Source organism: Taeniopygia guttata, chromosome 20 (assembly GCF_048771995.1).
Source record: "Taeniopygia guttata chromosome 20, bTaeGut7.mat, whole genome shotgun sequence".
In the NCBI taxonomy this organism is placed as follows: Eukaryota; Metazoa; Chordata; class Aves; order Passeriformes; family Estrildidae; genus Taeniopygia; species Taeniopygia guttata.
In genome coordinates, this window is record NC_133045.1 from 11,879,023 (window position 1) to 11,905,935 (window position 26,913).

At 41.1% G+C, this 26,913-nt stretch overlaps 2 protein-coding genes across 9 annotated transcripts in view; one reads left to right on the forward strand and one right to left on the reverse strand.

Annotated features, from left to right (window-relative positions):
* Window positions 1-19,094, reverse strand: part of PHACTR3 (phosphatase and actin regulator 3) — a 98,471-nt gene extending 79,377 nt beyond the window's left edge. The window contains exon 1 of one of the 2 annotated variants that reach the window (XM_030288432.4): window positions 18,814-19,094. In XM_030288432.4, coding sequence (XP_030144292.4) covers window positions 18,814-18,916 — 103 coding nt within the window. In that variant the 5' untranslated portion in view covers window positions 18,917-19,094. The remainder of the gene's footprint in view (window positions 1-18,813) is intronic. The other variant, XM_002198849.7, reaches the window with a different exon arrangement.
* Window positions 18,409-26,913, forward strand: part of LOC116809170 (uncharacterized) — a 115,010-nt gene continuing 106,505 nt past the window's right edge. For 6 of the 7 annotated variants that reach the window (XM_072916958.1, XM_072916957.1, XM_072916961.1 and 3 more), the window contains exon 1: window positions 18,409-18,842. In XM_072916958.1, the coding sequence (XP_072773059.1) occupies window positions 18,551-18,842 (292 nt within the window). In that variant the 5' untranslated portion in view covers window positions 18,409-18,550. The remainder of the gene's footprint in view (window positions 18,843-26,913) is intronic. The other variant, XM_072916959.1, reaches the window with a different exon arrangement.

Below are 26,913 nucleotides of genomic sequence, written 5' to 3' on the forward strand. Positions count from 1 at the left end.
ACAGTCACTAGGAGGAGCCAAGTATTAGCAGATTGTTCTGAACCAAGACTGTATTTTCCATCACTGGATATAAAAGGCAGTCTTTATATATTCTCTGAATTACAGTCCTCAATGCAGTCCTTTAGGCCTTAAAATCTACTGATGACAAACAAATGAAGGATTTCTTAGAAAAAAAGTCTTTAAAGTCCATGTCTAAAAATTATATTATAATAAATTATATATTTTATAATATAAATTGTAAAATTATTTACAAAAGAATAAAATATACTATTGTTTTATAATATAATTATAAAATATAAATTTTATATCTATAAATTATATATATTATACATATATACTTAAAGATGTTCCTTTGCAAAATAGATTATAGAATAGGAATTGGGTTTTCTAGATAACAGATGCACTGAAACCACAATTTGAAACAATTTTTGGACTCTGTCCCAGCACAAATCAATCATATGGATTCTGAAAATGCTAAGACAGATCTTGAAATGTTAATTAATTTGACATCACAATTTTTATGTCAAAGAAGAAATTCTGATTTATGGCTGTAAAGGCTCTAACTCAGCAATTAAAAAACACATGTTTCCAAGTTTCACTGTTTCCAAAGTTCTTGGGTCCCCTCATTAGTTTAAGTTTTTCAAATGTTCTTCTGTTCATGGGGTGAGAAACTCTATCTTTGGCTGCAACTCCTTTCAAATCACAGCTTGCTGGGCAAGGCTCATGTTAGCTGTGATTGCAGTTGGCAGGGCACTAGATTAGCTGTTGACATCAAGCCAACATTTAATTTTGTTTTCTTGAGTCATCTGTTGCCAGTTCCCATGACAACTGCTCTTCTAGCCTTCAGATTTACTAGAGAAAACCATTAAAATGGCAAGGAGTACAGAAAGAGATCCTTTGATGTAGATGGAAGTTCAACTGTTTCCTTCAATGGAAACAGAAAGATCTTTGCAGTTATTACTTCAGCACCACGTAACTTCTGTTCAGGAAAGCACGGATGTTCTTGTATTAGAAAAACAGAGTGAACAGTGGTTTTTAACAAGAAACCTGCTTTAGCATCTTTCTACTACAGAATGAAGGTCTTTGTGTCTAAAAATCATGTCGTGCAGAGGATGGGGAAAAATATCTTTTTATTCTTGCATAGTAGTAAGGAAAGACGAAATTTAAGATATGGATTCTTTTGATCTTCACTGGTGTCCCTGTACATTTCCCTTCCTTGTTTCACAAATGTGTCACTTAGGTAAAGGATGTATCTCAGGAAGACATCATTACTGGGCTGAGTCAGCCCAGAGGTTGAGCCAGACCAAAGGAAAAGGCCAATTCCAGTCCTGTGGGAGCATCTGGAATCAAAAATACCTTTGGCTAAAAATACTTGTCAGTGTATAAAAAATATGTACAACCCATAAAGCCCCTGGTTCTGAAAGCATAAGAAGAAACTGAATACCATACTGAAGCAGTCCTTGTAGTAAAATGTTAACACTCAGGGCTCATTTCTAAGCCCATCTCCTGTTGACTTTCACAAGTCCTCCCAAAGTCTGAATTCCACACTCCCTTTACTCACTGTGTTCAAAGCACTGTGAAGCACCAAGCACCCCCAAATCCCTTTGAAAGAAAAGGAAGCACAAATAGAATAGAAAAAGGTGCACAAGTGGTTCCAATACAGACAAAATCCCAGGTAGTCTCTATTATCTCTTCATTAGGCAAAACTTTTACCTCTAGTATATGAAAACAAGCAGCTACACAACTTTTTCATGGGTGTTTCCCCCTGCCCAGGAGCTTGTTCTAACAAGCATTATTTGCAGGAGGATGTCCAATTCCCCCAGACCTGCACAGAAAGGGCAGCACATGGCAGTGCTTGCAAGCTCAGGTGAGATGAGTGTGTTCTAAGAATGAATGTCCCTCTGTTAAGACAATATCCTAGAGATTTTTATGCACCCCATTTATTTTATGTTTCATTATACACATCTGGATGACTTTTCCAGGCTGGAATTCAATTCAAGATTGCTTTCCCAAATGTGAGGATACATAAGTCTACCCTCTTGATTAAATGGAGAGGACAAGGTGATTACTCTGACAAAAACCTACCCTGCCTCTCTTCTTCTCTTCCTCTGCCCAGTAGAAGCAGTTAAAACATATTAACAATAATGGGAGTATATGTGGGAGAAAGGGAAAGATAAGGAGAGAGAACACAGCAGCTCCCCAGCTTGAGTTAACTCTCCCGATCCCACTAGAGAATCATCCTCCACCAGCTGGAAATCCAGAGATCTCAGGGGTTGAGTATGTTTGGTACCAGCCCCACTGCAGGGACTGAGGGTCTGTCCTCCAATTTGGGTCTAAAGCCACCTTTGGCACTGGATTTTTGGGACTGGTGAATTAGTGACAAAGGAAGCACCAGGACGTGTCACTGACACCTCCCAGTGCTACACCAGAAATGAAACAGCCACACCTAAAGCTGGAAGTGTTTATGTAATGGTTTGGGTTGTGAATTCAGGCTCTGTGAGATTGTTTCAGAATGCACTTGCCTCACGAGTGCCATTGATGCAGACGCCCGCATACATTCAAAATGCTGTGTATCATGTTTTGCTTTTATCTTTAAATATATTTGAGTAGGTTTTCCTCTCTTCTAAAACATCTCACATAATAGGTAGGACTAAAAATGATCTAATAGCTTCAGTGCCTTAGAGCTACTGCCATGCATGAAATTCAAACTGTGACTATAAAAAGAATCAAGGACTTTTCTCTCCAATTCGCATTTTTAGCTACTTCTCTATTTTTTGAGAAGGGTAAAACCTGTTCATGTTTCAGGTCAGAATCAGTTAAATAAAATGCAATCTGAAAGTTATTGCACATCATCTGGGGAACTGGAGGCAAAAATCTGGAGGGTTTTGACTGGTTGAGAAGGCAATAAGCTTAGTAAGATTGGTAGTTACTAATTAAGGTGGTAGCGTGACCCAAATTTGCTTTCACAGCCTTTACTGATTTAGTCAGATGCAATGACATCCATTATAATTGAGCAAATAGTTCCTCATGAGTAATATATTTACACCTCCATATTTTCTATCTGCATATTCCCTTGATTTCCCAGTTTTCCTGTCACCATTACCAGCTTGGATGTGCTAGATTATTTCTGCAGTGTTTGAAATGTGTATTGTCTGCACTCGGCAGCCAAACACAAGTGGCACTGCTCAGTCCTAGTCCAATACCTTATGTCATTCACTCTGTGACTGAGTGCAACTCTTAATTAAGTTTATTTGCATGTGTGCAAAACATATGCTTGGCTATGCAAACCTTGCTTTGCACAGATGCTGCCTATTTTTGTTAAATGAGAGAGACCACTATAATTTTTAGGAGAAATTAGCCAAATTAGAATAGATTGAACCATTTGACTGTGTTCCCAGACTAACATGACTATTTGCTACCTTGCTTGTCAGAATTTAAACATTATCTGTTTCCAAATGCTCTGAAATAAGAATTGGTGATTTTATCAAGCTTGGGTGGCTGTTCCTGGGTTTCACTATGAGTTTCACTCCAGCACAGGCTGAGACTCGGTGAGTTCTGAGCCATAAGCACACTGAGACTCTCCTGCAGGGTGTACATTGAGACACTCCTGGAGACTGATTTTACATTGAATCATAACCCTTATGACTTTGGACGAGCCCACTGAGGAAGCTCACTGTGGGGAGCTGCTCTGTCTGCTGGAGCGTGCCTTAATTGTGTCATCAGAGCCTTGGGTCATACTGTGAAGAGGTAGACAATGTCATATCCTCTAAACATGTTCTAACCACTCAGGCATTTAATGAGAGACTGGCATATTTATTATTAATAAAAGGAACAGGAGGATACCATGAATTTCTTTAGAGCCACTTAATTGACAGCACATTGGGTAATGAATGACCAATTAATAAAATGAAAGCAGAATATAATGGATTTGTACTTTGTTTGTACACAACACGCATCATTAGGACTCTTCAGCCATCATTAGCTCTGTCTCCTCTGCACTGAGTCATTCTGCTCCCTGGAAGAAGTCTGGGCTGCATTACAGAACTGCCAAACCATTCCACTGATAGATCTACAGCCTTCTGGATTGTCCTCCTGTGCAAGCTGGTTCCCTGAATTTAGGGATTCTTTCCCATTTCTTTTTTTTTTTTTCATTTCATGATGAAATTGGTTATGCAGAGCTCAAGGCTAATCTCATCAGAATTTTCCAAAAGCAAAGATGTACAAAAAAAACCCCTTACAAGGAGCCTTGGCTCTTGGAGGACTCTGCTCTTGGGTCACCTGGAAAGGAACTGGGTGTGGACAAACCAGGAGCAAGTAAAAGTGAACAACCTTAACATCTTGTAGTAGCACGACTTTTTCAGTCTCAAAATAAAATAAAATAAAATAAAATAAAATAAAATAAAATAAAATAAAATAAAATAAAATAAAATAAAATAAAATAAAAAGAAACATTAAAGTAATGAAACAAAACCAAAGGAAGAAGAGCAGTCTGGCAAATTCTGGCCTCTGTGCTATCAACTCTTTTAAAGTTCTTCCACTGGTAGATTCTCAAGAAAATCCCAAAGGGATTTTCTCAAAGTTAAGTTGAATTTTTTGTCTTTCTAGCAAAAAATACAGCCCTTGATCTACTAGAGAACTAGGCAAACACATAAGAACCAACCTTTGATTAAAAAAATAAGCATTATTCATGCAATCTGGTTAAGCAGTCAATTATAACACACATATCAGTGGTAGCTGTGTGCTTGAATTCTTTGAATGAAGAAATTTTGTACAAAATCTACAAATGATTTGCATGCACAAAAATCCCATGAGTGCATATGCAAAACACTTCATTGTGCCTGTTAGTTATTCTAATTGCCATTAGCTTGTGCAATTACTTGCACTGCATCACAATTCCAGGTGAATGGTTAAATCAGCTTCAAAATTATGAATAGCTGAAAAATCCTGTTTCAAAGCCCAAGCCATTTCACTAAATCTCTTCTCGCATAGTAAACAAAGTGCGTATCACAAACTAACAAATTGCAAGCTGTATTATTCCTGAAGTGACTGCAGTATTCCCAGGAGAACTGTGGTTGTTGTTTATGGAACAAGAATTCCCCATGCAGCAGCAGTGAAATTGTTCTTCCCATCAGGACTTAGCCACACCATCAGGATGGGTTAGTTGGGCCCTGTCAAACCTTGGCTGCTCTGCCAGGGCTGCTACTTTTTTTTAATGCTGTAATTTGAGTATTTGAACACTTTCTGCATAAACCCACTAGCAGTAACTTATTTACAGACATATATAATTGCCTGGCTTCTCTCTTTTTTAGGTGACCAATCTTCAGGTGGGGTTGGGTTTCCTGGAGTCTTTTTCAAGGAGAGGAGGACTGGAATATTACAGCTGTAAACATAATTTTTTAGAGGGAAAAACTGGAAAACAAGGATGGTTCTGTAGCACTTCTTAAGGACTATCAGAGTAGATTTGTCCAAGCACCTCTACAGGACTGTTCCACATTTAAATCCTCTTGGATCTAAAAGGTTTGTCCTCATCTCTTTTCATAACTAAATGCCTTAATATTTGGCTCTACATTTTCTGGGAGAAAGAGCTCTTATAGTGGTATTGCATCAGCTGAAATCCAGTCCTAAATATAGCTGAAGTTTGAGCAATCTCTTCTCTATGGATATTAGGGGCAGAATTGGTGCTCGAGGTTGTAAGCTCACTCCAGGCTACTGTGAGGATGTGACTGCAGGCCTGATGGATTTATAGTGGCATGAGCCATGAAAAAAGAAAATGCCAGAAATCCAGATACCCTTGGGTTGTACTTTTCACACAATATGTTGACATGAAAACACACAAAATACAAAGGTAAACAGGTGATAGCTGCCATCCCCTCCTTACCTCTCCTTTTCTCAGTTCCCTCCACCAAAGAAAGCTGCAATTGTTTTGGGTTTTTTTTTTTCCCCAACAGTGATAAAAAATGAAAAATTAAAACCTGATAGCTACTCTCTCTCATCCTGGAGATTATCCTAGAGCCTGACCAAAGCTGCAGTGCAGAAAAATCTCGGCACATATTTTTAAAATTCAGACTTGAACAACAACATCAACAACAGCAAATCCCAAACCCCACCCCCTTGCCCCCTGCCAGGACCTGGACCACACATAGACTGTAATTACCAGAGTTATTGCTGAGGAGAGAACATCCAGAATGCAATTATGCTATTAGGGCAGGGTAATCACAATAACTTGCTTATTAGAGAAAACCGTATACTTGTCCTACGCTATTATTTTCATTTCTATAAAATAGCCTCCTTAGGAGATATGACAATTAAACAGTGATTATGCATGTCAAATCAATTTTCAATGGATATGGATTATATGATAGCACAGGACCTGAAAAGGAATCACAGTTTAGTGTCCAGGCATTTAAATTGTGCAGATAGTTTTACAGTGATGCACTGGCTGAGATGTGCAACTGTGTGTTCCCATTATCCTCAGTCCAACAAACTGATGGTCAATGGTAACAAACACAGATGTGAAATGCCCAGTCAAAATGCATTGAAACTGTTAAATTTCAGACAAAACCCTAAAACTATATATAATTACTATTCAAACATCAGTGGTATTGAAATCTGATGCTTGAGCCACTTGGAATTTGCTGATTTGGATATGATACTTGGGATCCCAAAGCTACCAACAATTTATGAAAATTATGCTTTATACATCTTTGGGATACAAGTGCTGTAAATAACCCATCTGTCACCGGAAACATTCTAAATAACCAGGCTCTCACCTGAAACAAACTTAGAGGGCAGTGGAGTAGATAAAGCCTTCTTCACATCTCAGAAGGCAGAGTGCATTTTGGGCAGAAAACAGATGAAATAAAACAGTCTCTTAAACCACTCCAGACACACTATTTTTACTTTGAATTCACAGCTTCTGAAAGCCACCCAAATGCCAAGATGAGAGCAGGAGCTCTGGGTCAGTCAGGCTTGCTGCAATGGCGAAATGCCTGCAGTGGAATCTCTGTGCTTTTCCTGGAGGCTATAAAACATCCCAGCTAGCAATGGTTTTGGTTTGTGCACAGGTGGACGTTCCGAGGGAAATGAGGGAACAAAAATTTGGGCTTTAGAAGGTGTAATTAAAAATTTCACAGCAACAGTCATGAATCTAAAGTTTGGAACATGTCTTGGATGTTTAATGAAGTGGAAGGACTTCATTTCAGTGGTGCCCTGAAGATGGGATTGCTGGTTTCTGGTGTGGAGGGACTGTAAGATCTGACTTGAGGCTGTAAGGCAGGAAATGAGCACTGCCATGACAAATTTTGCAGATTTCAGTATGTAACAGTTGTTATTCTCAGGAGAATCTTGCAGCACCATCTTTTTGACCACTTCTTCACAAATTCTTTACCTGCAAGACCTGAGCATGCCTGAACTTTGGCTCTCTAGCCCTTGTCCTTGCTCTGAGCTTATCAGAGTGTGCCAGTGTTATCAGCTGAAGGACTCACAGTGCTCTGATGCTGCAAGAGACATGAATCCTTGGAGCAGTCACCCAACACGTCAATGACTCAAAGCCAACACCTGTAGGGCTCCTTGGAAACACTTTTCAGAGCTGATATCACAGAAAAGCAGGACTGATGTGGTAAAACAGCTTCCAAAAAGCTGCCGACCACAGCAAAGTGAAGGGAAAAGGCAACCACTTACTCCAGCTATACTGATCTTGCCTGCAGCCCTGCTTTCAACAGCTCGAGATGTAATTACACATCTATTCACCACCACTGCAGGTGCAAGCTGAGCAACAGCATGAGTATAAATGTGTGTGGGTGTGCAAATGCCTCATTACGGTGATTTGTTAGCACAGGGAGTGATGCTTTGTGTCCCATGAATGTGTAAATTAGGTGTTCAGCTTACTTGAGTGAAAGACATTTAACTTTGCTTCCCTGGCCCATCTCTCTCCCCAGACACTGGAGAAGGAAGTAGTCTGATTCCTTGCCAAAGCAGCAGCTTCCATCTAAAATCTAACCCAGCTCTCTTGTGCTCTCCTTGGGTTCCTAACAGTGAAGAGAAGTGAATCTTGAGGAATTAGTCGTGTTGAATCATATCTTAATCACATGCATGATGTGCTCTTATGCAGCATTAGAGTAAGAGGCGTCACATCTTGTGTTGTCATTTCTGGGACAGAAAATTGGGGCTGTTGGCTGGCTTTAAATCATTTCTGGCATTAACGAGATTCTGACCAGAGGCTTTATTTCATGTTCAGGATCTGCGCTGCATTATTTCCTATTATATCACAACACGTTGCAAAGGAACAGCTAAGTTACCAAGACTAATCCTTTAAGTCTTTCCTTCTTTACAATGTCAGACAAAATAAGACTATGCCATATTTCTGTAATCTCTCTTGTATTATGAGAATATTATGATCTATAACAACAAAATCTCTAAACTGCATGATTCCCGTCGGCTCTGATATGCTTAGTCTTGTCCCTTTCTGTCAGAAAAGATATTTCTAAGTCTCTGTGATTTCATTTTAACAGACAGTATCTGATTAAAAATCAGATTATCATTGTAAAGCAGGAAAAAGAAGTTTCCTTGTGTTTAAAAAATGAGTATTCTGAAAAACCATGATGTAATACCCGAATTTCTCCTCTTTCTTCAAAAACCTACTTAAAATGAAAGTTAGTTTTCAAGCTACTGCCACTTTTTCCCTACTTGGATATGTACATTTAGATTAATCTGTTGAAAAGTAGATTTTGTTCCCAGAAAACTTTATAGCAGCTACCAAAATGTAAAAAAGATTTCTGCAATGCTCTGCTGGCAAATTGCAGGGGGGTTTCTTGAGAGAGGGAGAAGAATTTGAATAAAAACTAATTAATGAAACCTACCAGAATTAGCTTTCCATTTCTTTTAATAGTATGAGAAAATAAATTTTAAAATGTATATGAAGTGTATCTCTTCTTCTAAGAGATCTGCCCTTTTGGATAGAGGTAAAACATCCTCTACCCTGTCACATGAGAACAAGAGAATGTCAGGAAGCACCAACCCAGTGAGACAGAAGGAATGCCAGTCTTCCAGACCAGCCTGTGCTGCCTTCAGTGATACCTGCTTGGACTAAAAAGAGAGATACAGGATAAATTTCCATTAGTTAGGGTTCCTTCTTAAAACATTTTCATTCATGCACAATATTCTGGATTTTTGAAGGACGCTCCTTTGTACTTCTACATGTTAAAATTATCTTTCACTTGGCTTCATTTCAGTTTATTCTTCTGGTTGAATTGCAGCAGCAAAAGTACACCATAACACTAAGAAGTCTCTCTGCTATCCATCTTGACAGCTGTAGTTCACATTCCCTATGTTTGCCTTAAGAAAATCCACATCTGATCATGTCATCTGTTAAGTTCACCACTGCTGCAAGGGTTCAGGCACCAGCCTGGGGCAGTGGCTGATATTTGCTCTCACTACAGATCAAACAGAATCAAGGGTTTAGTGAGGATACACAGTTTTTGTGTCACGCCATTCCATCCCAAATTGGTATCAGGAGTTTACAGTAAAATAGCACATTCCCAGGAACCTCTGTTTTGTTCCTAAATGCAGGGGATTCCCAGGTGGCAGGAGCTCACTTATGTTCCTCACTTGCAGGAAGATGTGTTATTAAGTTTACTGCAGTTAAGTATCTCCTGTGAAATCTGAAGTGATACTCACAGTTTATCTCAGTTCTGATTTTCCCATTTATTTCCTTGAGCTAAACAAGAAAAAAGGCATTTAAAACTTATGTTGGACAAGTGGAGAATTTGTATGAGTCCAAGACTCCATTTTCTTTTTTCTAGAGCTTTCTCTGCGTAGTTGGTAGTCTAATGTGAGTACATATTCTCTGCTTCTAGGCACTGTAATGGAGCAAAGTCAAATGAGCAACTGTCATGGAAGGAAACATTTAAGCTGAACTTAAGTTGAAGTGCTGTATCTGAAAATAGAATGTTTTTCTCCTTCAAACCTCTGCAATCCCACAAAGCTGCTACCCAGCCTACAGTCTGTTATAATTAAAAAAAAAAACAACATATTTTTCTTCTATCCTAAATGCAGAGCTTACAAAATTACAGAAGTCCCATCTGCAAAGCATAAACTTCAGAGAAACCAAATTAAGCCAGCATTGCATACACTATCACGTTCACTCTATTTAAATAGTCCACACAGATCCATCTCATTCATGATGGAACAATTACAAATGAACTTGCAGGAGCCAAGGAACTCTCTCAGAGGCTGATTGCCACTCAGGTTCTGTCTGAGCTCCCCAAGACAGCAGAACTGGTTTGAGATGCTGAGCAAAGCTGCCCAAAGCATCAGCCCCTGTGGCTGTTATTAGAAGGCAGCACAGGAGACTGACCCTGATGATTTCATGTGGAATTTCTGTGTGTTCCTTCAGCCACCCTTCCCTTTGCTCCCAGCCTGTCCCAAGCTTCCAGCCCCCATCAAGAACACTGTCCTAGGCTGGATACACCTCAGTCCTGACCCAGGGCAGAATTTCTTATGTTCTTTTAAGGATAAAAACCCGAGTCTTGGTGCAGGCTGTTTAGCTGAGAGATGAGATGCAGAGTTTTGAGAGCAACTGAATGAAAAGTGACAGCCATTCCCAGCAGATCGATAAGGACAAGGCACAGGGAAGGCTGCGTGGCCTGAGGGATGGAGCAGCCCTCAGAAAACAGTGGAGGCTTCACTGGTTTGATGTAATGCAGTGATCTATGCCCACTTGCTGGTTATGCAGCAGCTGAACAGTTTGAGGATGTTAAAAAAAAATTAGATTAAGGAAATTAACACACAAACTGTCTCTTCATTATATGAACAATTCTGAAGTGCTTTATGCATAAGGACAAGCCTTCCTTCAGCTGAAACCACGAGTCCACACTGCTGACCCAGAATATCAGTGTAGTACAGAACACAAGATAAGATCCCCTTTGATTCAGATCATCTCACTGAAATATTTATGCAGGATCAAGCACGGAGGTATTGACCTGCCTCAAGTCACTATATGAGGTTCTCTCTGGGGCATGTATAAATTGTGTATATGTTAGGCCATAAATCAACTTGAATTTCAAACAAAAGCATGGGATTAAATGGGCACAAAGAATCCATTGTATTAGCATCTGAACTGGCTACATTTTGAAGCAAAATCAAGGTATCATATTTAGTTTTATTTACTCTTGGTATTTATAGACTTGACCTGCTTAGAGAAGCAAAGGCAATTAATTCTGCATATTAAATTTTAAAAATACAAAGCCATACATTTTGTTTGAAAAACCCATTTTATAAATAAATAGATTATGTAGCCCATTCATTACAGCACAACTTGGGCAGTCTTGAAAGAGAAGTCCCAAATTAAAGATTTTGGGAAAAATTAACACTGTTACTTAACTACTCACTAAAATATAGTTACATTCCAGATAAACATGACTCCCAACATTATGTAACTCATTCCATTCTCAAAGTGTGGCGCAAACATTAACTGAATGAATAATCTTAAACCACCTTCATTCATAGCTAAAGTGTGAAGAAGATATTTCATTATTTAACAGACATGAGTTTCTCTTATTTACAGAGAAGCAACTATTGTGTGCACAAGTTATTAGGTGTGTAAATTAGGTCTGAGTTCATTTACTTAAAGTATGCAATCAAATCTGGGGTTTACTTTTATTTTAAAAAATACCCTGAATTAAAGAGACAAAGGCAAACATAAAAAACTACCAGGTATTTCCAATATTATGACCTCACTCTCATAAATCCAGTCTAGGTTTTGATGGTGTATAAGCAGTATTTCCACTTCTTGGATAAAGAGGTTTTAACAGTTTAAGTGTCTTTTCAGCAACATTCAGACTACCTGCCAACTTGGGATTTAGAAGAAAAGACAACTTTAAAACACTTTTTTCCCCACTAAAGCTCTGTATTTTCTTTACAGAACTCTAAAATTTGGCTAAACACAAATCTCCAAACACTGGGAACACTCAAACCCTGGAAAAGCCTAAATCCTACCCTCGGCATGAATAGCATACTTATTAACTGACCTCATTTAATTCCTGCAAAAGTAGCATTAAAAACATAATTCACCATGCTCTTGATTCTCAAAAGAAACTGAGTACCAGTAAGTAAAATACTCAGGCAACAGCAAAAAGCAGTTTGTGTTAAGTGTGCATCATGTTGAGCAATGTAATGATACCCCAGCACTGACACAAATTATATGTGCAGGACCAAAATTATGCATTTGGAGCAAGAGAATCCATGCCCAGGAAGTGCCACCTCTGCACACTGTGCCCATCCTCCTCTCCAGAGTTGGAGAGATCCTTGTCCCCTCCTGGAAAATGCTGGAGCAGAGCTGCCATGGGGGAGATGAGTCATGTGCCAGGGACAAGGGCTGCTGGGGAAAGAGGAGATTCTCTGCTGCAGGACACTTAAAAAAAGGAACATCTGCACTTCCAGTGGAGTTTCTCTGCATCACAGGGACTTGGGGTCCAGTTAGATCCAACCAAGAAAGAACTGGGAATTGGATAAGAAACAAAAAGGCCTTCTCAAAAGCACAGTGGAGCATTTCTTAAAATATAATTCCCATTACTATTACTACTTGGTAATATGGTGATGATTTTTCAGGTGCTTTGTCAGAAAAAAAACTCTAAATCTACATTCACACAAATAGCAAATGTTTTTGGAAGCTTTATAGGATGCAATTTGGGCTTCAGTGGAAAGGAAAATGGGATATTAACTAACTGGAAACTGCATGTTTCCAGTTGCTACTCAGTATTCCTGAGTACAGCCCCCATTAGGTTTGGAATGGCAACTTTCTGCAGGGAGCCCTTTCATTGGGAATAGGAACTTCTGAGTGAGAGAATAACTAAGTTTCACATAAATAAAACATAGAGTTCAGTTATACAGTGGAGCAAAAGCACTGATTAGATAATTTTGTCCATAAATTAATAAAGGAAAGGATGTAGGAGACCCAGTAAAATTCTATTTCAGAAGAAATACAATGTAGGTGAAACAAACTCTCTTTACAGAACAGGCTTGTTGATGGAGAAAGATGAAATGGAAACCAAAATCTTTCTAGTGAAAAAACAAAACAAAACAAAACCCAAACAACTTTTTAAAGGTGTCCTGACTCAAACATTAGGATCAAATTTGAAAATTCATGCAATAACTAAAGAGATCACAGGTAAGCCTTTAAGTCCCTGATTTAAGTTGTGGTGATGTAAACAACTGCACAAGGATGGAGCAGCAGCCCAGCTGACAGGCAGGACACCCACAACATCTCTCTGTCCTCCCTCTGCCATCAATTTCCTTCCATCTTAAGCACATGCTGGAAGTTAAGCACACACTTAAAAGATTTTCTGAATTATGGGCCTGGCATGAATAGATTTGCAGCAAGAATGACTCAAGCAGATTCAGAGAGCTGGCACCAATCTGTGTGCACTCCAGCTGAATTCCTGTTTGCCTTTGCCTTCCCTTTGCTCCCTGCCAGCACCTGCAACCCAAACCTACCACACTTTACTTTCCATCTGCTTTTGAGTTTCCAAACATCCCCTGGCAGTAGCTTCCAACATCTCTGAGGTGACCAGTGTCCTGGTTAAGGAGGCAGCACAGCTTCCCAGTGGCTCACAGCCTCCTTAGCCCTGCTCGAGACTCAGACTGAGCAAACTTGCCCAAGGAACAAACACAGCAGAAACAGGAGCCAAATAAAATATTTAGAAGCTACATCAACCCAAAAACATTAAGAAAAGACAATGACAGATATGGAGTGTCACAGTCCATCCATGGGAGTTTACAGCTTCAAAACAGAAGACAAGAAAGAAAAAGTCATATTAGACAGTATTCCTATACCTGCTGTTTATTGCATCACGACTTTCCCTGGCCATTACTTGGATGGCTGATGTCCTTCCTCACACTGCCTGGGAGGCCCTGCTGGGCTTCAGGTCAACCTCCAGCCCAAAGAAAGATGATGCAAAAGGAACATAACACTTCCATTCCCATCTCAGCATCTCTTCTTAGCATCCTAAAAGAATACTTACAAGAATGCTGCCTGCTGCAGAACTTCTGAATTATGAAAACTGGAACCAGTGATGGAAGACCTTTTAAGTCTTATGCAGTTGTTCTCCCCTGGAGTTGACTCAGAGCATAGTGCTGCTGATGACATGTGATATCAACAGAAATAAAAAGGGAATTAGTGTCTGCTGAAGACATAATCATGTATCCCTGGAACAGCTACTCTGCAGTAGCTTTAACTTGTCAGGTCTTGAAGCACACCACACCAGAGGAGAGGCTGAGGAGCCCCCCTTCACCAGGCAGTAAGAAATTATGATGACAGAGCTGCTAACAACATCTAACACCACTGCCTGCAGCACAACAGCACCCTGCCTCAGCACAGATCCTTCACTGGAGGACAAGGAGCACATGGTGGACCACTGGCAAGGTCTGCTGGAGAGCTCAGTAAAGCCCATCCTGAAGATTTTCTTTAATTGTGTGGTGCCAGGAAGGAAAGTCAGCAGCACAGAGAGCAAAACGTGATGACATCAATGTGTACTTCTACAAATTCAAATGGATTATCCCAAAATTAAGGGGAGGAGGGGGGTGACATTTTCACACATTGTCATGGTTGTCTGTATCTCCTCAAGTAACACAGAGTTTTGACATGGTGTGTTCTTCTCCAGTCTGTTCACCCCTCCCTTTTTTGATACAAATCAAATGAGATTGTCAATCTTCCCTCTGCCCTGGGACTGCTGGAAGGATATAATGAGAGCAATATTTTGGCTTCCTGCAACTGTCTCTCAATTAGATGGTGATACTGAAATCTGTTCTCTTCAGACTCTCCTTTCTCTCTTGATCCTTATCTGGAAAGGTGGAGGAGGGGAAAGCCATGTAAGATAAGGAGATTCTTGTCATCCCTAGAAGTGTTCAAGGCCAGGTTGGATGGGGCTTGTAGCAAGCTGATCTAATCAGGTTAGGAAGGGGCCATGCCTGTGGCAGGGAGCTGGCAGATGATCTCTAGGGGCCCTTCCTTTGGGTTGGAATGATTTCCAGCCCAAACCATTCTATGATTCTATGAATGAGATGAGATTCACTTTCTTAACAACAGCCTGGCCTAGACACAGTCTATAGTTAGGCAAGACATGAGTATTTTGATGTCTGTTTCCCAAACTAAGGACATCCTCCTGTTTCAAGGCTCACTCAGTGTGACAGTGAACTTAAACAGACTCAAACACAAAGCCCAGTGTTTGTTGTACTACAGTAATTCTCAAAAAATACTGCTCAGTGGCCATAAAATAGTCTTAAATACAGGCTGAAATGCATGATTTCATCTTAAAGGAGAAAATAAATAACTGATCCAATTAAAGCAAAGAAACACACAGCCCTTCTTATCTTTCTTATACTATTTCCAGTATTCTCTGAATTACCAATAGGTCCTCTGTGCACCATTTAAATGCTGGAGAAAATAATCTTTTTGTCAGCAGAGCCTGAACTAAAGTCCATCTTTTTTTCTTAGACCATGACTGTGACATCTTTACTGATCACTGTGAGGAGCTGCTGTTTTAATTAAAGTTGCACATGAAGGATCTAAATCAGTGAATTTGTATCTCTGTTTTGGAATAAATAGCTATTAACTGTACCTAATCTAGTTTACTGAGCATCTTGTTTATCTGACTTATTATAGGAGTATTTGTAAGACTGTAGTGGCATGTGGTCATTTTGTAAGTTTTTTACATGTGATAAAATTCATTGTAATCTGTAAAGATTACAGCTCTTCTAAATCAAGGTTATAAAATAGCTTTTCATTTCTACAGTGAATGCTTTGTGAGGAAAAGCACACTAAATAAGAAGCTTTATCATGAAACCTTTATTGTTCAAAGCTTGGAATAACTGCAGCTTCTGCTGGTGTTAGTCAGGACTGTGAGCGTGCAGGACTTCTCAAAAATCAGCACCTAAGGCTACTTGAACCAGCCAGTTACTGAGTTATCCCATGCTCTTGCTGGATGAAAACAGAGTCCTCTTTAAAAATGAACAAAACACAACAAAAACCTCACAAACAAATTTCAGCTCTGCTCTCACATGGGTAAACTCCCTTTGACATTTCCCCCAAGCAACAGTTCATCAAAAAATTGCAAATGAAGCACTGGGAAGGTGAACCAACATCTGCATCTGCAGCGTGCTCATCCCGAGTTCCTCGGATTTAATGTTCACATTGCTCAGGGTCAGCTAAAAAGGGGTGATCTGGTCCAGTGGCAGCAGATTCTGAGACAGCCAGCAAGGCTCAAACCCCGCTGGGATGGATCAGTTCTACTGGTTAAACTGGTGTTTCAGGAGGAAAAGGGAAATGAAGCTTTGCATCACAGGATTTCCTTTGGGAAATACATGAAAATCTTTATGCTGCCAGCTCTACACTCTCAGCTATGGCACTGAAACTTCCTGCATAAAGCTGGGCTAAACCAAAAATCCTGTAATTGTACAGCCAAGAGGATGAATATAAATATGTCTTTAAACCAAAAAAACCACCAGGAAATTTTTGAGAGTCTAGGCTGCCTTCATCTATTCCCACATTTCCTACCCCAATATCCATTGCCCAGTAGGCACAGCCAAATGAGTTGGTGCAGAATAATCCCTGACCACATCATACAGCCAAAAAACTGTTCCAAAACAAGATGGGATGTGGCATCACTCAAAGGCAGGTAAAAGTAGGAATGGTTTTTGTAGGGATCCTACATCCTATTATACCCGTATTTTGATATAATTTCGTCCTGTTTGTCTGTAATTTAAACATGTAACTTAAATGTTAATTACATTAATTTAATGTTTAGATTAAGGAAAAATCTTAAAGTTCACACTTCTCTACTTGGTTTGCTGCTAGCAGAGTTGGGATGTAAACACAAACTTTGGACTTATCATTTCCCATTTCTAAGACTGTCTTTTGACTTAGAGTCCATAGATAATTATGTTGGTATAATGATAATGATAAAATTATTTTCCATTACAGTAAAATAATATAAACTTCAATTACATCATCTAGCATTCATAATTCTTAAAATAATATAAATTGTATTCCAGATTTTTAACTAGCCATATGTATGAAATTGCTCATAATGATTGCTCACAACACTGTAGGGTGAAATTTTATCTAAATTAAGCAATTTAGGTTCATTTTATTATCATCTGGAAGCATACAGATGTTTAATACTATTTGATGAACAAATTTAAAACCTGAAAACCTTACTAAGCATACTAATCCTGCCACTGACTGTTCATACCTTCCTGGACAAAAACGATATTTAACACCTTTTGTTTCTCTCCACATATTGCATGAAGAACAGAATACATACAGAACACCTTCTCTTGCATTTTAGTAGAGCTTCTGCCATGCAATGGGGCACTGGTTTATCTGATGGAGTCTGTATTAGGGGAAAAGATGCTCCTTAGTATTGACAGTTCCTTCTCCTAACAAAAAGCACAACAATGTTTATATCTTTGTCTATTTGTCAGACATGTTGTGTACTTTCTTTGTTGTGTATCTCACAATGGCCAAAAGAATTAATTAGCAGAAAGCAGTCTAGAGGAATTAAAACTGAGGTTGCACACGCCTTCCTTTCATTAGTCACTTCTGCTTCCAGAAATCAAATGGCAGAAACATACATTCCTCTTTCAGTCAAGATTGCCCCTTTGGGAGTGAGTCGAGCAGTTCATGTTAGAAGAGTCCTTTGTTCCCTTCACTTAGGGGATCGGAACAGTTGGTAATCAGGGATAAATCAGCCACTGTTTGCCTTAATTCAATTTGTATTTCACTCCAGACCAGTGTGCTCACAGTTGCTTGATAAGGCAAATAAATAGAAGAACTTAAATTAGATACAAATATTAATATCCTCATTGGCTCAGAAGGAAGCAATATAGCAGGTGTATGAATAGAGCTCAGAATATTTTATTTACTCAGTAATCTGAGAAAGGGGAGCAAAGTTCAACCTGAAATTGCATCCAGGGACTGTCTCCAGGCTGATAGTGCCTGACCCAAAACCTAAACCCTTTTCTAGGCTTAGGAATCAGTAGTGGGTAGTGATGATAAACGCCATTCATTGTCTTTATGCTGTTTTGATTACTTCTTTTCTCATAAAGAAACCTGACTGCTCTTGTGTGACCACCATCTATTAAGGGAAACTGAGAGTAAACTGGCTTTTACCCTTTGCTTCCAGCTTGTTGTTGTGCCCTTCCATGCAATCATATCACATCAAAGTGATGTAGCTAGTTGTTTCTTTTTTTTTTAAAGGTCTCAACACTGCTTAGATTCTGACGAGCTGAAATTACTGAGTCACCACCACCAAGACATTTAGAATTACTCCTCAAAGTGAAGATGAAAACACCATTAGCCATTGTTTAAAAAAAAAAACTCTAATCACCATATTCTACTTATACACTAACGACTGGGCTGTGTCCCCTCAGCACCACCCTCTGTGCCCACACTTCATTAAGAGATTACGCTTCTCCCTATGAAGTGAAAATTACCTTCTTGTGGGCAGAAAGCGTTTAATTATGACTCTGCTTCCCTTGTCTCCATGGCGATGCCATGCAAACAGCCTGCTTGAGCAGCGCTCATCCCCCCTCCCCGCAAGTGTCAATGAGCTCTGCGGGCGCGGGGGTCGCCCCGGCCGGGACGCGCCGCCAAAGCTCGCTCCGATCCCGTGCGGAGCTCAGCCGCTGCACCATTTCGGCACTTGCTGCAGGAAATGTGCTCCCAATTCCTGCCCGCCCGTGGCGGACGGGCTCCCTACACACTGGAGGATGCTCCCGGCGCGCCCCGAGCGCCGCCGGCGAGAGCGGGGCGGTTACCTGGGCGCTCCCCGGGACCCGCGGGCTCGGTGAGGATGCTGGGGTCACTCTGCGACCTGCCTCTCGGGAGAAAGCAGCCGGTCCCTTCTTCCGATGCAGCCATGAGGTGGAGGGCGGGAAGCTCAGAGGAGGAGGGAGGAGGAGGCGCTCATGGAGCCGGAGGCGGCCGGGGGACAATGGGGACGGGGGTGCGGCGGCGGCGGAGGGGCGTCAGCCGGGCAGGACCAGCCGCGGCAGCATCTTCCCCGGCGCCGTCGGCAGGGCTGCGGCTCCGGGCGCTCAGGGGGCAGCTCCGGGCGCCTCACGGGGGTGGGCCATGCCGCCTGGCGGGGTGGGGAAGAGCCGGGGCGCGGGCCGCCGGCCCGGCCCCCCGCCGCCGCCGCCCCCTCCCGGGACGCGCCCCCGAGCGCCGCTGCCGGAGTCGCCTCAAGCCGCCGCGCTGCTGAGCGCATCCGATGGAAAACATCGGGATTCTCCCATCGTGCCCCGCGAGCGCCCGCCTGACGTCACGGGGGTGGGGTGGGCGCCGCACCTGCACTGCACAAAGGCGGCGGCGGCTCCGCAGGTGCGCGGGGTCCGCCCCGCCAGAGAGCGTCACGGGCGCGGGGAGGGGCCCTAACCCTCACCCTGGCCGTGCGGGACCCGCCCGCGTCCCCGGAGCCATCCCCGTGCTTGTCCCGTCCGCCCGTGTCCCCGGAGCCATCCCCGTGCTTGTCCCGTCCGCCCGTGTCCCCGGAGCCATCCCCGTGCTTGTCCCGTCCGCCCCTCCGCGGGCTTTGCCCCGCGGGAAGGACCGGGGCAGCCGCGGGGCTCGGTGTCCCATGAGGGATGGTGTCCCGCGGGGGATGGTGTCCCTCAGGAGAGGGTGTCCCACGAGGGAGAGTGTCCCGCGGGGGTTTCTCTCGGCAGGACGAGCTCAGAACCGCTCCGCGCCCCCGGGACCCCCGCGCAGCTCGGCCGGAGCTGGGGCCGGGGTTGGGACCTCGGGGCGAAGGTGTCGCACGGGGACCCCGCAAAAACGGGATGCTCCGACTCGGCTGAGTAGCTTCGTTTGGGAATTTGTTTAAAGGGAATAACTGCTTTTATGATTCCTTTTTTTGCTCCTCACGTGCAGTGCAGGGCCACGGCAGAGGGGCTGCTGGTCTGTAGTCGGTGATAGAGGTCAGGTCGTCTTGAAGTTTTGACCTGTAAAAAACAGGAATGCTTTTTAATCACTCTCCCAGTAAACTCCTGTGGTCAGCACTTGCTGGGTTTGTGGGAGTTCTCATCTCGTGTCTGCCTTAAACTCTGTTTTTGTCTCTGCATGGAACCAGTGCTGGGGAATACACTCACCTACAAGTAGATTCTTTCTGACTCAAGAGCAATGGTTATACAAGCAGCTGACCAAGTTCCTGTTATGAGACAGGTGCAAGTTTGCAAAATTTTAGGGTTTGAACCTTTATCAGAAAATTTCCCATCAATGCAGTCTTTCATTCCAGAAGCACAGGTTGAGCACAGTGAAGTCACCTGGTGCAATCCCCCTGCTCAGGCAGGGTCATCCCAGAGCAGAGTGCACAGGATTGTGTCCAGACAGGTCTGGAATATTTCCACTGGAGGGAAACTCCACAGCCTCACCTGCACAGCAAAGAAGTTCTTCCTCATGTTCAGGTGGAACTTTCTAAGTATCGGTTTTTCACCACTGCCTCTGTTCTATTACTTGGCATCACTGAGAAGAGCCTGGCTCTGTTTTTACATTAATATGTGGAAAACATTTTGGTACTCTTAAATAAAGAAAATGGGGTTTGACCATTTCTGAAAGCAGAGGCAAACAAAGCAGTTATGTGGGGTTGTGTCTTTGTTGTGTTTTGGGGGGATTTAACCCAAATTTATCACATCTATCACACCAAGACGTGCTTGCAATTTTTATTTAAGCAGTAATTTCAAAGTTAATTGTGCATACATCTAATTTGGGAGTCACTTTTGGGCTGTGGGCTCCTGAGAGTCAGTTATCCTACTGACCTTTGGGAGAAAGAAAAAAGTGTGGGCATGGATTTAATGGTAGAGCTTGATGAGAAAATTCATCCAAAATTCCATTTGAGGGAGGCCTGAGTGTTGGGGTGGCATCCACCCATGGCTGCAGAGAACTGCTGTATCCAACACCAAGTGGGAATATTGTCCTGAGAAAAGAACCCAAAAAAGGGTTTTAGGTAAAATATCAAATAGTTTCTGGTTCAATGAGCACTGCCCCTTCTTGGGGTGTATAAGGTAGATCCTAGGGAAAAAGCAGCATGTGGAGGTTTAATCTGAGCTGTGCCATCGTGCTGTGGAATACATTAAGGTGCCAAGTGAGATAATGAGCCAAATCTATTTTTAGTCCTAAAATGAGAGGAAGTAGCAAGTTTTAAATGGTTTTTCTCTATATAGCTTTTAGGTCATGCTAGAAAACGCTGATGGTTTCTAGTGAATTCTGTGAAAGTCTGTTTGCACTAATCAATAGCTGCCTTCTGAGATGAAGAATGATACTGATTTCATGTTTAAAATGTAGGGTTGAGAAGTTTCATATCAGATTTCAGCATTTGTATAAGACTGAATATATTAAAATATTTTCAACCCAAGAAAACATCTCCAAGACATCTTTAGTAGCTGTAGAAGCACACAGGATGAGAGGGATGTATTTTTAACCAGTCCCATACTGGTTGCCTCTGTAGAGGACATTTTATAGAATTCCTTTGGATTTAAAATACTGCCTGGTACAAAACAGTCAAACAGGTCTGGAATCTGCCTTGCTGCTTTCACTTAGTTAAAGAGCATTTTCTCTCATTCCTGACAAACCAAGAATCAAGAGGCTCAGTCTGGGGATAAATCCCTGCTGTGGTTTGTGCCAGCTGATGGAGCTGCCCCTGGACCTTGTTCTTTCCAAAAAGAACCATCATCATGTTTAGGAAAGGAGATACCAAAAAAACCCCCCAAAAAAGTGTTGAATTATTCAAACTTACGTTGTTAAATAATGTCTCTTGTGTTAAAAGTAGGATTGTCTGCTTGTCTTTTACTTTCAAATTTCAGAGGTGATGATGATATATCTATGGCATTTCCTTGCCTTGAAGCAGGCTCTGCATTCCTTCTGGGGCAGGGCTTTAGAGAGGGAAAAATCAATGTGAGGCAAAGTCTTGTCTTTGTGTTGAAAGACCAGCACCAAACAGGAATGGAGCCTTTTCACAGAGGTAAATAAAGCTGATGGAGGCAGGCACTAACTAATATATTCCAAGTATATTGATTTGTAAATCCTTCTGAAACTGGAATAAAACTAAGCCTGGTTCTACCTGTGGGTACGAAGCATCTGAAAAATTGTCCTCAATTTTCCATTCACTACTTCATATGATTCTGTAGGTGTCACAAACAAAACTGTTTGCAGGATCAGAATGGCTATTAGTAGAAACATGACTCCCCTTTTGTTTGGTTTATTTTCTCACTACAGGAGTCTTGTGGTAAACAAGTTTTCAGCATTTTCACAGAGTTCAATGATCTGATCTGTTTAGTTATCTCTCAGAGGATTTCTAGCCTTTAATATTTATGATGAAAAGTTATGATTAAATTTTTTTAGCTTAATAGCAAATATCTTTGCAATCCATTCAGTTGCAGGAAAATACTTCTTGAAATGAAATATCAACAGAAGGAACACAGAAGATAAATTGAATTTTTTTATCATTTTATTTATTTTGATGCATAGTCCACAGCCAAAGCAATGCATGTCCATTTGATATGACTTTCCTTGATATTTTTTAAATGCAACTATATAAATTGTATGGATTATTTGATTAGTTTGTTTTCTCTCTGACAGATAGCTGAATGCCTGTTGTATGAGCTGGTTATATAAAGAGAAAGCCAAACTTGTGTTAGAAAGGAATGATTCTCTGGGGGGAAAGAAAAGAGATGAGTCATGTCAGTGCTGTTTTTCTCAAATCAGCAGAATATTAAATAGCCTCATTTTCCTTAATCTGAAGCCTACATGTGATCTCTGAGCACCACTGATGTGGGGGTTTTGTGTTGTTATTTAGAAAAATGAATTCAGGATACATTTGGATTGACAGTATCAGCTTTCATGTTTGAATTGTTCTGATGACCAAGGCACAAATAGCCTTGCTAGGAGCAGTTTTCTTAGATGCAGCAACAGAAAGCATTTCTTCTGCTGCTTGTGAGTCTTAACCTAGTTTTTAAGATTTTTATGCCAGCTTGTTGTAGCTCAGCATGCTCACCATAACAGAGATGATCATTCCCATGCTCAAAAACCTCTTGTCTCTATTTACTTTGTTGGAGGTTCTTTCCCCTCAGATGCTTTCTTTGTAAAGAGGACACAGAGCCTATTTTGAGCCTTTGTTTGTCAAGACCATACATGCATGTCACCAAGAAGAGATAAAATATCAGCCAGCAGTCACAACTTTGTAAGTACAAAGACTTGAAACACGTCTTCTCCAAAGCACTACTACAGAAGGCAGATAAAAAATGAATAAGCATCAAGGACTTGTTTACTGGGGGCCTCGTGTGCACATTGAGAATCTCTGATACTCAGGAGCTGTTCTGGCAATGACCCATCTGATTTTCATGTTTGCTTTCCTTCCCAGCTCCAGTGCTCACTCCCATTTTACAGGTGAAGGAACAGGAAAAAGGGGCTGGGAAAAATGTGAAGGAGGACTCTCAGCTCAATTCTCTGCCCTGACACCCAGCTCTGTGTAACAGTGAACTGTTTCTTGTTACATTTGTAACATCAGTCCTGCAGGTTCCACAATTCAGGATAGTAGAAATAGCTCCAAGAAACTGGTATTGATTGTAAATATAAAAGAATACAGTATAAGATCCCAGACTTTTAAAATAACTATTTGGAGCACCAAAATTCCATTTGGAAATAAAATACACCTGAAAAAGAAGAATCTCTGATTTGCTTGTGCTTTTAAAGTCTTTGTATTATAGAAGCAGAGCAGCTCATTTTTGTCTCAGAGATAAGTTTGGATATCTTGTAGCCTGATCAGAGATGTCATTTCTTCTTATTATGTATTGCATTCAGACAGTACATTCTGATTCAGATCTCATCTTGTTGCCAAATCTGGAATAATTTTGACGTATACATTTTTCAAATTAATTCAAACAGTGTAGATCATTCAGTTGTCAGCAGAAGTGGAAAGGCAAAAGTGGTGCTCTGTGCTAATTAGATGAGAGCTGACGAGTCTTTGATGTAGAGTGCAGGACAAAATCCTGATTCCACTCATGTTAGTACCTTTCAACATTTACTTCAATGGCATTTTGTTATTGTCACCTCATTTCTTGTGTAACACAGGACTTCTGGTGGTATTTCACACTCAGAGCACAATACACGAGAAATTCAGCTGTTGGAGAGTTAAAATACTTTAGGGGCCAGTGAGACATGAAACAAGTGGCAGAGCTTCCTTCAGTAGGTCACAGTTTACAGTTCTTTGGGACCTGAAATCCAGTGAAGACCATAATAATCAGGATTTCTGAGCATTTCTCAGAAGATACAACCTCAGCTGGGCTTCACTGTGAGAACTGATTTAAAGCTCAAGGTTTGAGCTTTCCTAGGCAGAAACACTGTGGTGACTTTATGCTACACCTTCATTCTTCTGTGGGTGCTCCTGTGGGTTGGGTTTATGCCTGGCTGGGACAGACTCACCTTTGGGCTGGTTCCATCTGTTCAATTTCCTGCTCGCCAGCTCCTGAAGCAAGACTTGGGAAGGGAAGCAGAACAGCTACCAATACATTTCTGGAATTTCTAGTTTAATTTTAAGGAAGACTAGGACTTCATACCATTCCTACACAGGGAAGTTACTGCTTCCTCCGAGCTGAAGGGTTTAGGCAGTAGTTTGCATTCCCATTTAGGCAGAAAGTGGATGTGCAGCAAGATCACTGCTGGGGAGGTTGTGCTTTGCTCTTTTGCAGATGCAGTGAGTCATCTGAGAAACCATTCCTCAGCAAAACCCGGCTAACTTGGTTTACTTTTTAGATCCGGGGGTTTTGGCAGTTGTGGGGTTGCCGTGGCAGCAGAGGGGCTGTGCCATCCCCTCCCCTGGGGGCTGCAGCGCAGTGTGCTGCTCTAATGCCATCTTGCTGTGAGCTTGGGAAGGCCAGGCTGCTCAGCAGCTCCAGCCCCGCTCCTTCTTGGACAGACACAGTGCTTGTTTTTCCAGGATCACTCCTAACAGCAAATTGTAACCTGTAAAGTTAGCCCAGGACAGAATTAAGTGGATCTGCTATTCCATGACTTCGAGGCTGGAGATGGACACTGTCATAAGCAGTCAGAGCAATGTAATAATGGAATTTTCTGTGCTGCCCTGTTGTAAAAAACTCTCTTTGCCAGCCTTGCTTCCAACCAGCCTACACTGTAATGAGAGGAACACCTCCAGACCCTGCAGCTGTGATCTCAAGTATTTTGGAAATAAATCCTTTAACATCTTTATCCAACAATTTAAGTGCAGACTTTGCCTGGTAAATTCTTCCAGCCAAGTCAAAAATCAGGTGGTTGCCACAAAGAGTCCCTTTGTTTTCACTTGTCTCTGATATGTGCCTCTCGTTGTTATACAAATGTATCCTTTTAGGTCTAGACACAAAAAAATGCTTTGCGAAGGAATTTGAAACATCAGTTTAATATAATCTGTGAACCACACAGATGCTTTAAATCTCTCTCTTCTATAAATATATAAATATAAATCATATAAATAATAATAATATAGATCTAATTAATTAATAATATAAAATATATAATTAATATAATTAATAATAATAAATATAAATACTATAAATTCTGCTAAACCAAAGACCAAGTCCTTCAAGTTTTAAGGTTCAGTTGCAGAACTAGATTTTTTAAAAATTATTATTATCATTATTATTATTAACATGTAGTCTAAAAATATTTTATTCTAACCCAATGTGAAATACAGAGATTGGAACACAAATTTTTGCTAAATATGCAATTCATTGTGTACATGAATGACTGCTTAGCTTGTCTTCCTGTGTATGGCGATGGAGGTTCATGCAGCTAAGGATTGTATGACCTGTGGTATTTATAATTAGGTAATTATATCCTTGCTTAATGAACTAGTAAACAGGTTTTTTTGCTGATGTTGTTTTTTCCTCTCTGCTAGAATGTGGAAATAAATCCAATTAAAGTAGTCAAAGAAGATACCAGTAGGTTTGCTTTTTCCAAATCATTCAGAAGTCATGAATTATTTTAACATTTAGGCTTCTTTCTCCCTTGGCTTCGTGGCTGTTGCAAAAATTCTGTTTATTAATGCATTATGAACTGAAGGTGTCAAAATCAATCTCTGTCTCTATTTGTAAGGACGTTCTGTGTGTGCAGCTGAACGTTACAGTATGTACTTGTGAAATTCTCATTTCGTGGCTCTGACCGGATTTCCTGGGTAGAAGTTCAGCTGACACCACAGGAATGTCACAGCCTGTGCATTCTACCCAGGGCAAGTGTCATCTAGATGCTGTTTGCAGAGATATTTCCAGTTCTGAAAATTGCAGTTATTTGGACCGGGTTTGGATCCATTTTCTATTACTCTTCTGTTTTAACCTGCATTTTCTTATCCAGGGCAATGCGGAGCTCTGCTTAAGACCATAGGGAGCTCTATTTAATTATAATTGGCAGCCTGCAATCCTTTGTGCTGTCAAGGAAATCCTGGAGCTAATGGATGATCCTGCAAACCCTTGGTAGTGGTTTTACACTCAGCAATTTGTTCTTTATTTAGCAGAATAAATGTCTGATGGAGCTGAGAGAATCCACTGGGGAAACAGGAAATTCTGTTGGACAGGAAATTCTTGGTGTACCAACCCTAGGAATTAATTTATCTGAAAGGGTAATGTTGCCATCTAGGCTTTATTTATGCATCTGAAGTAATAAATATCAATGTATATTTTATTAGTAACAAGACAATTTACAAGAGCAGTGTAACCTGACAATGGTTATGAAATGTGTCACTAACTGTGGGCAGAGGATAATTGTCTCTGCTCAGATGGTTTTATACAGGACTGACGGCCTCAGACTTGGTTTATGAATTGTGTTTTAAGCACAATGGGAGAGTTTTTATAGCCCAAAACAGGCACCCATTTTGC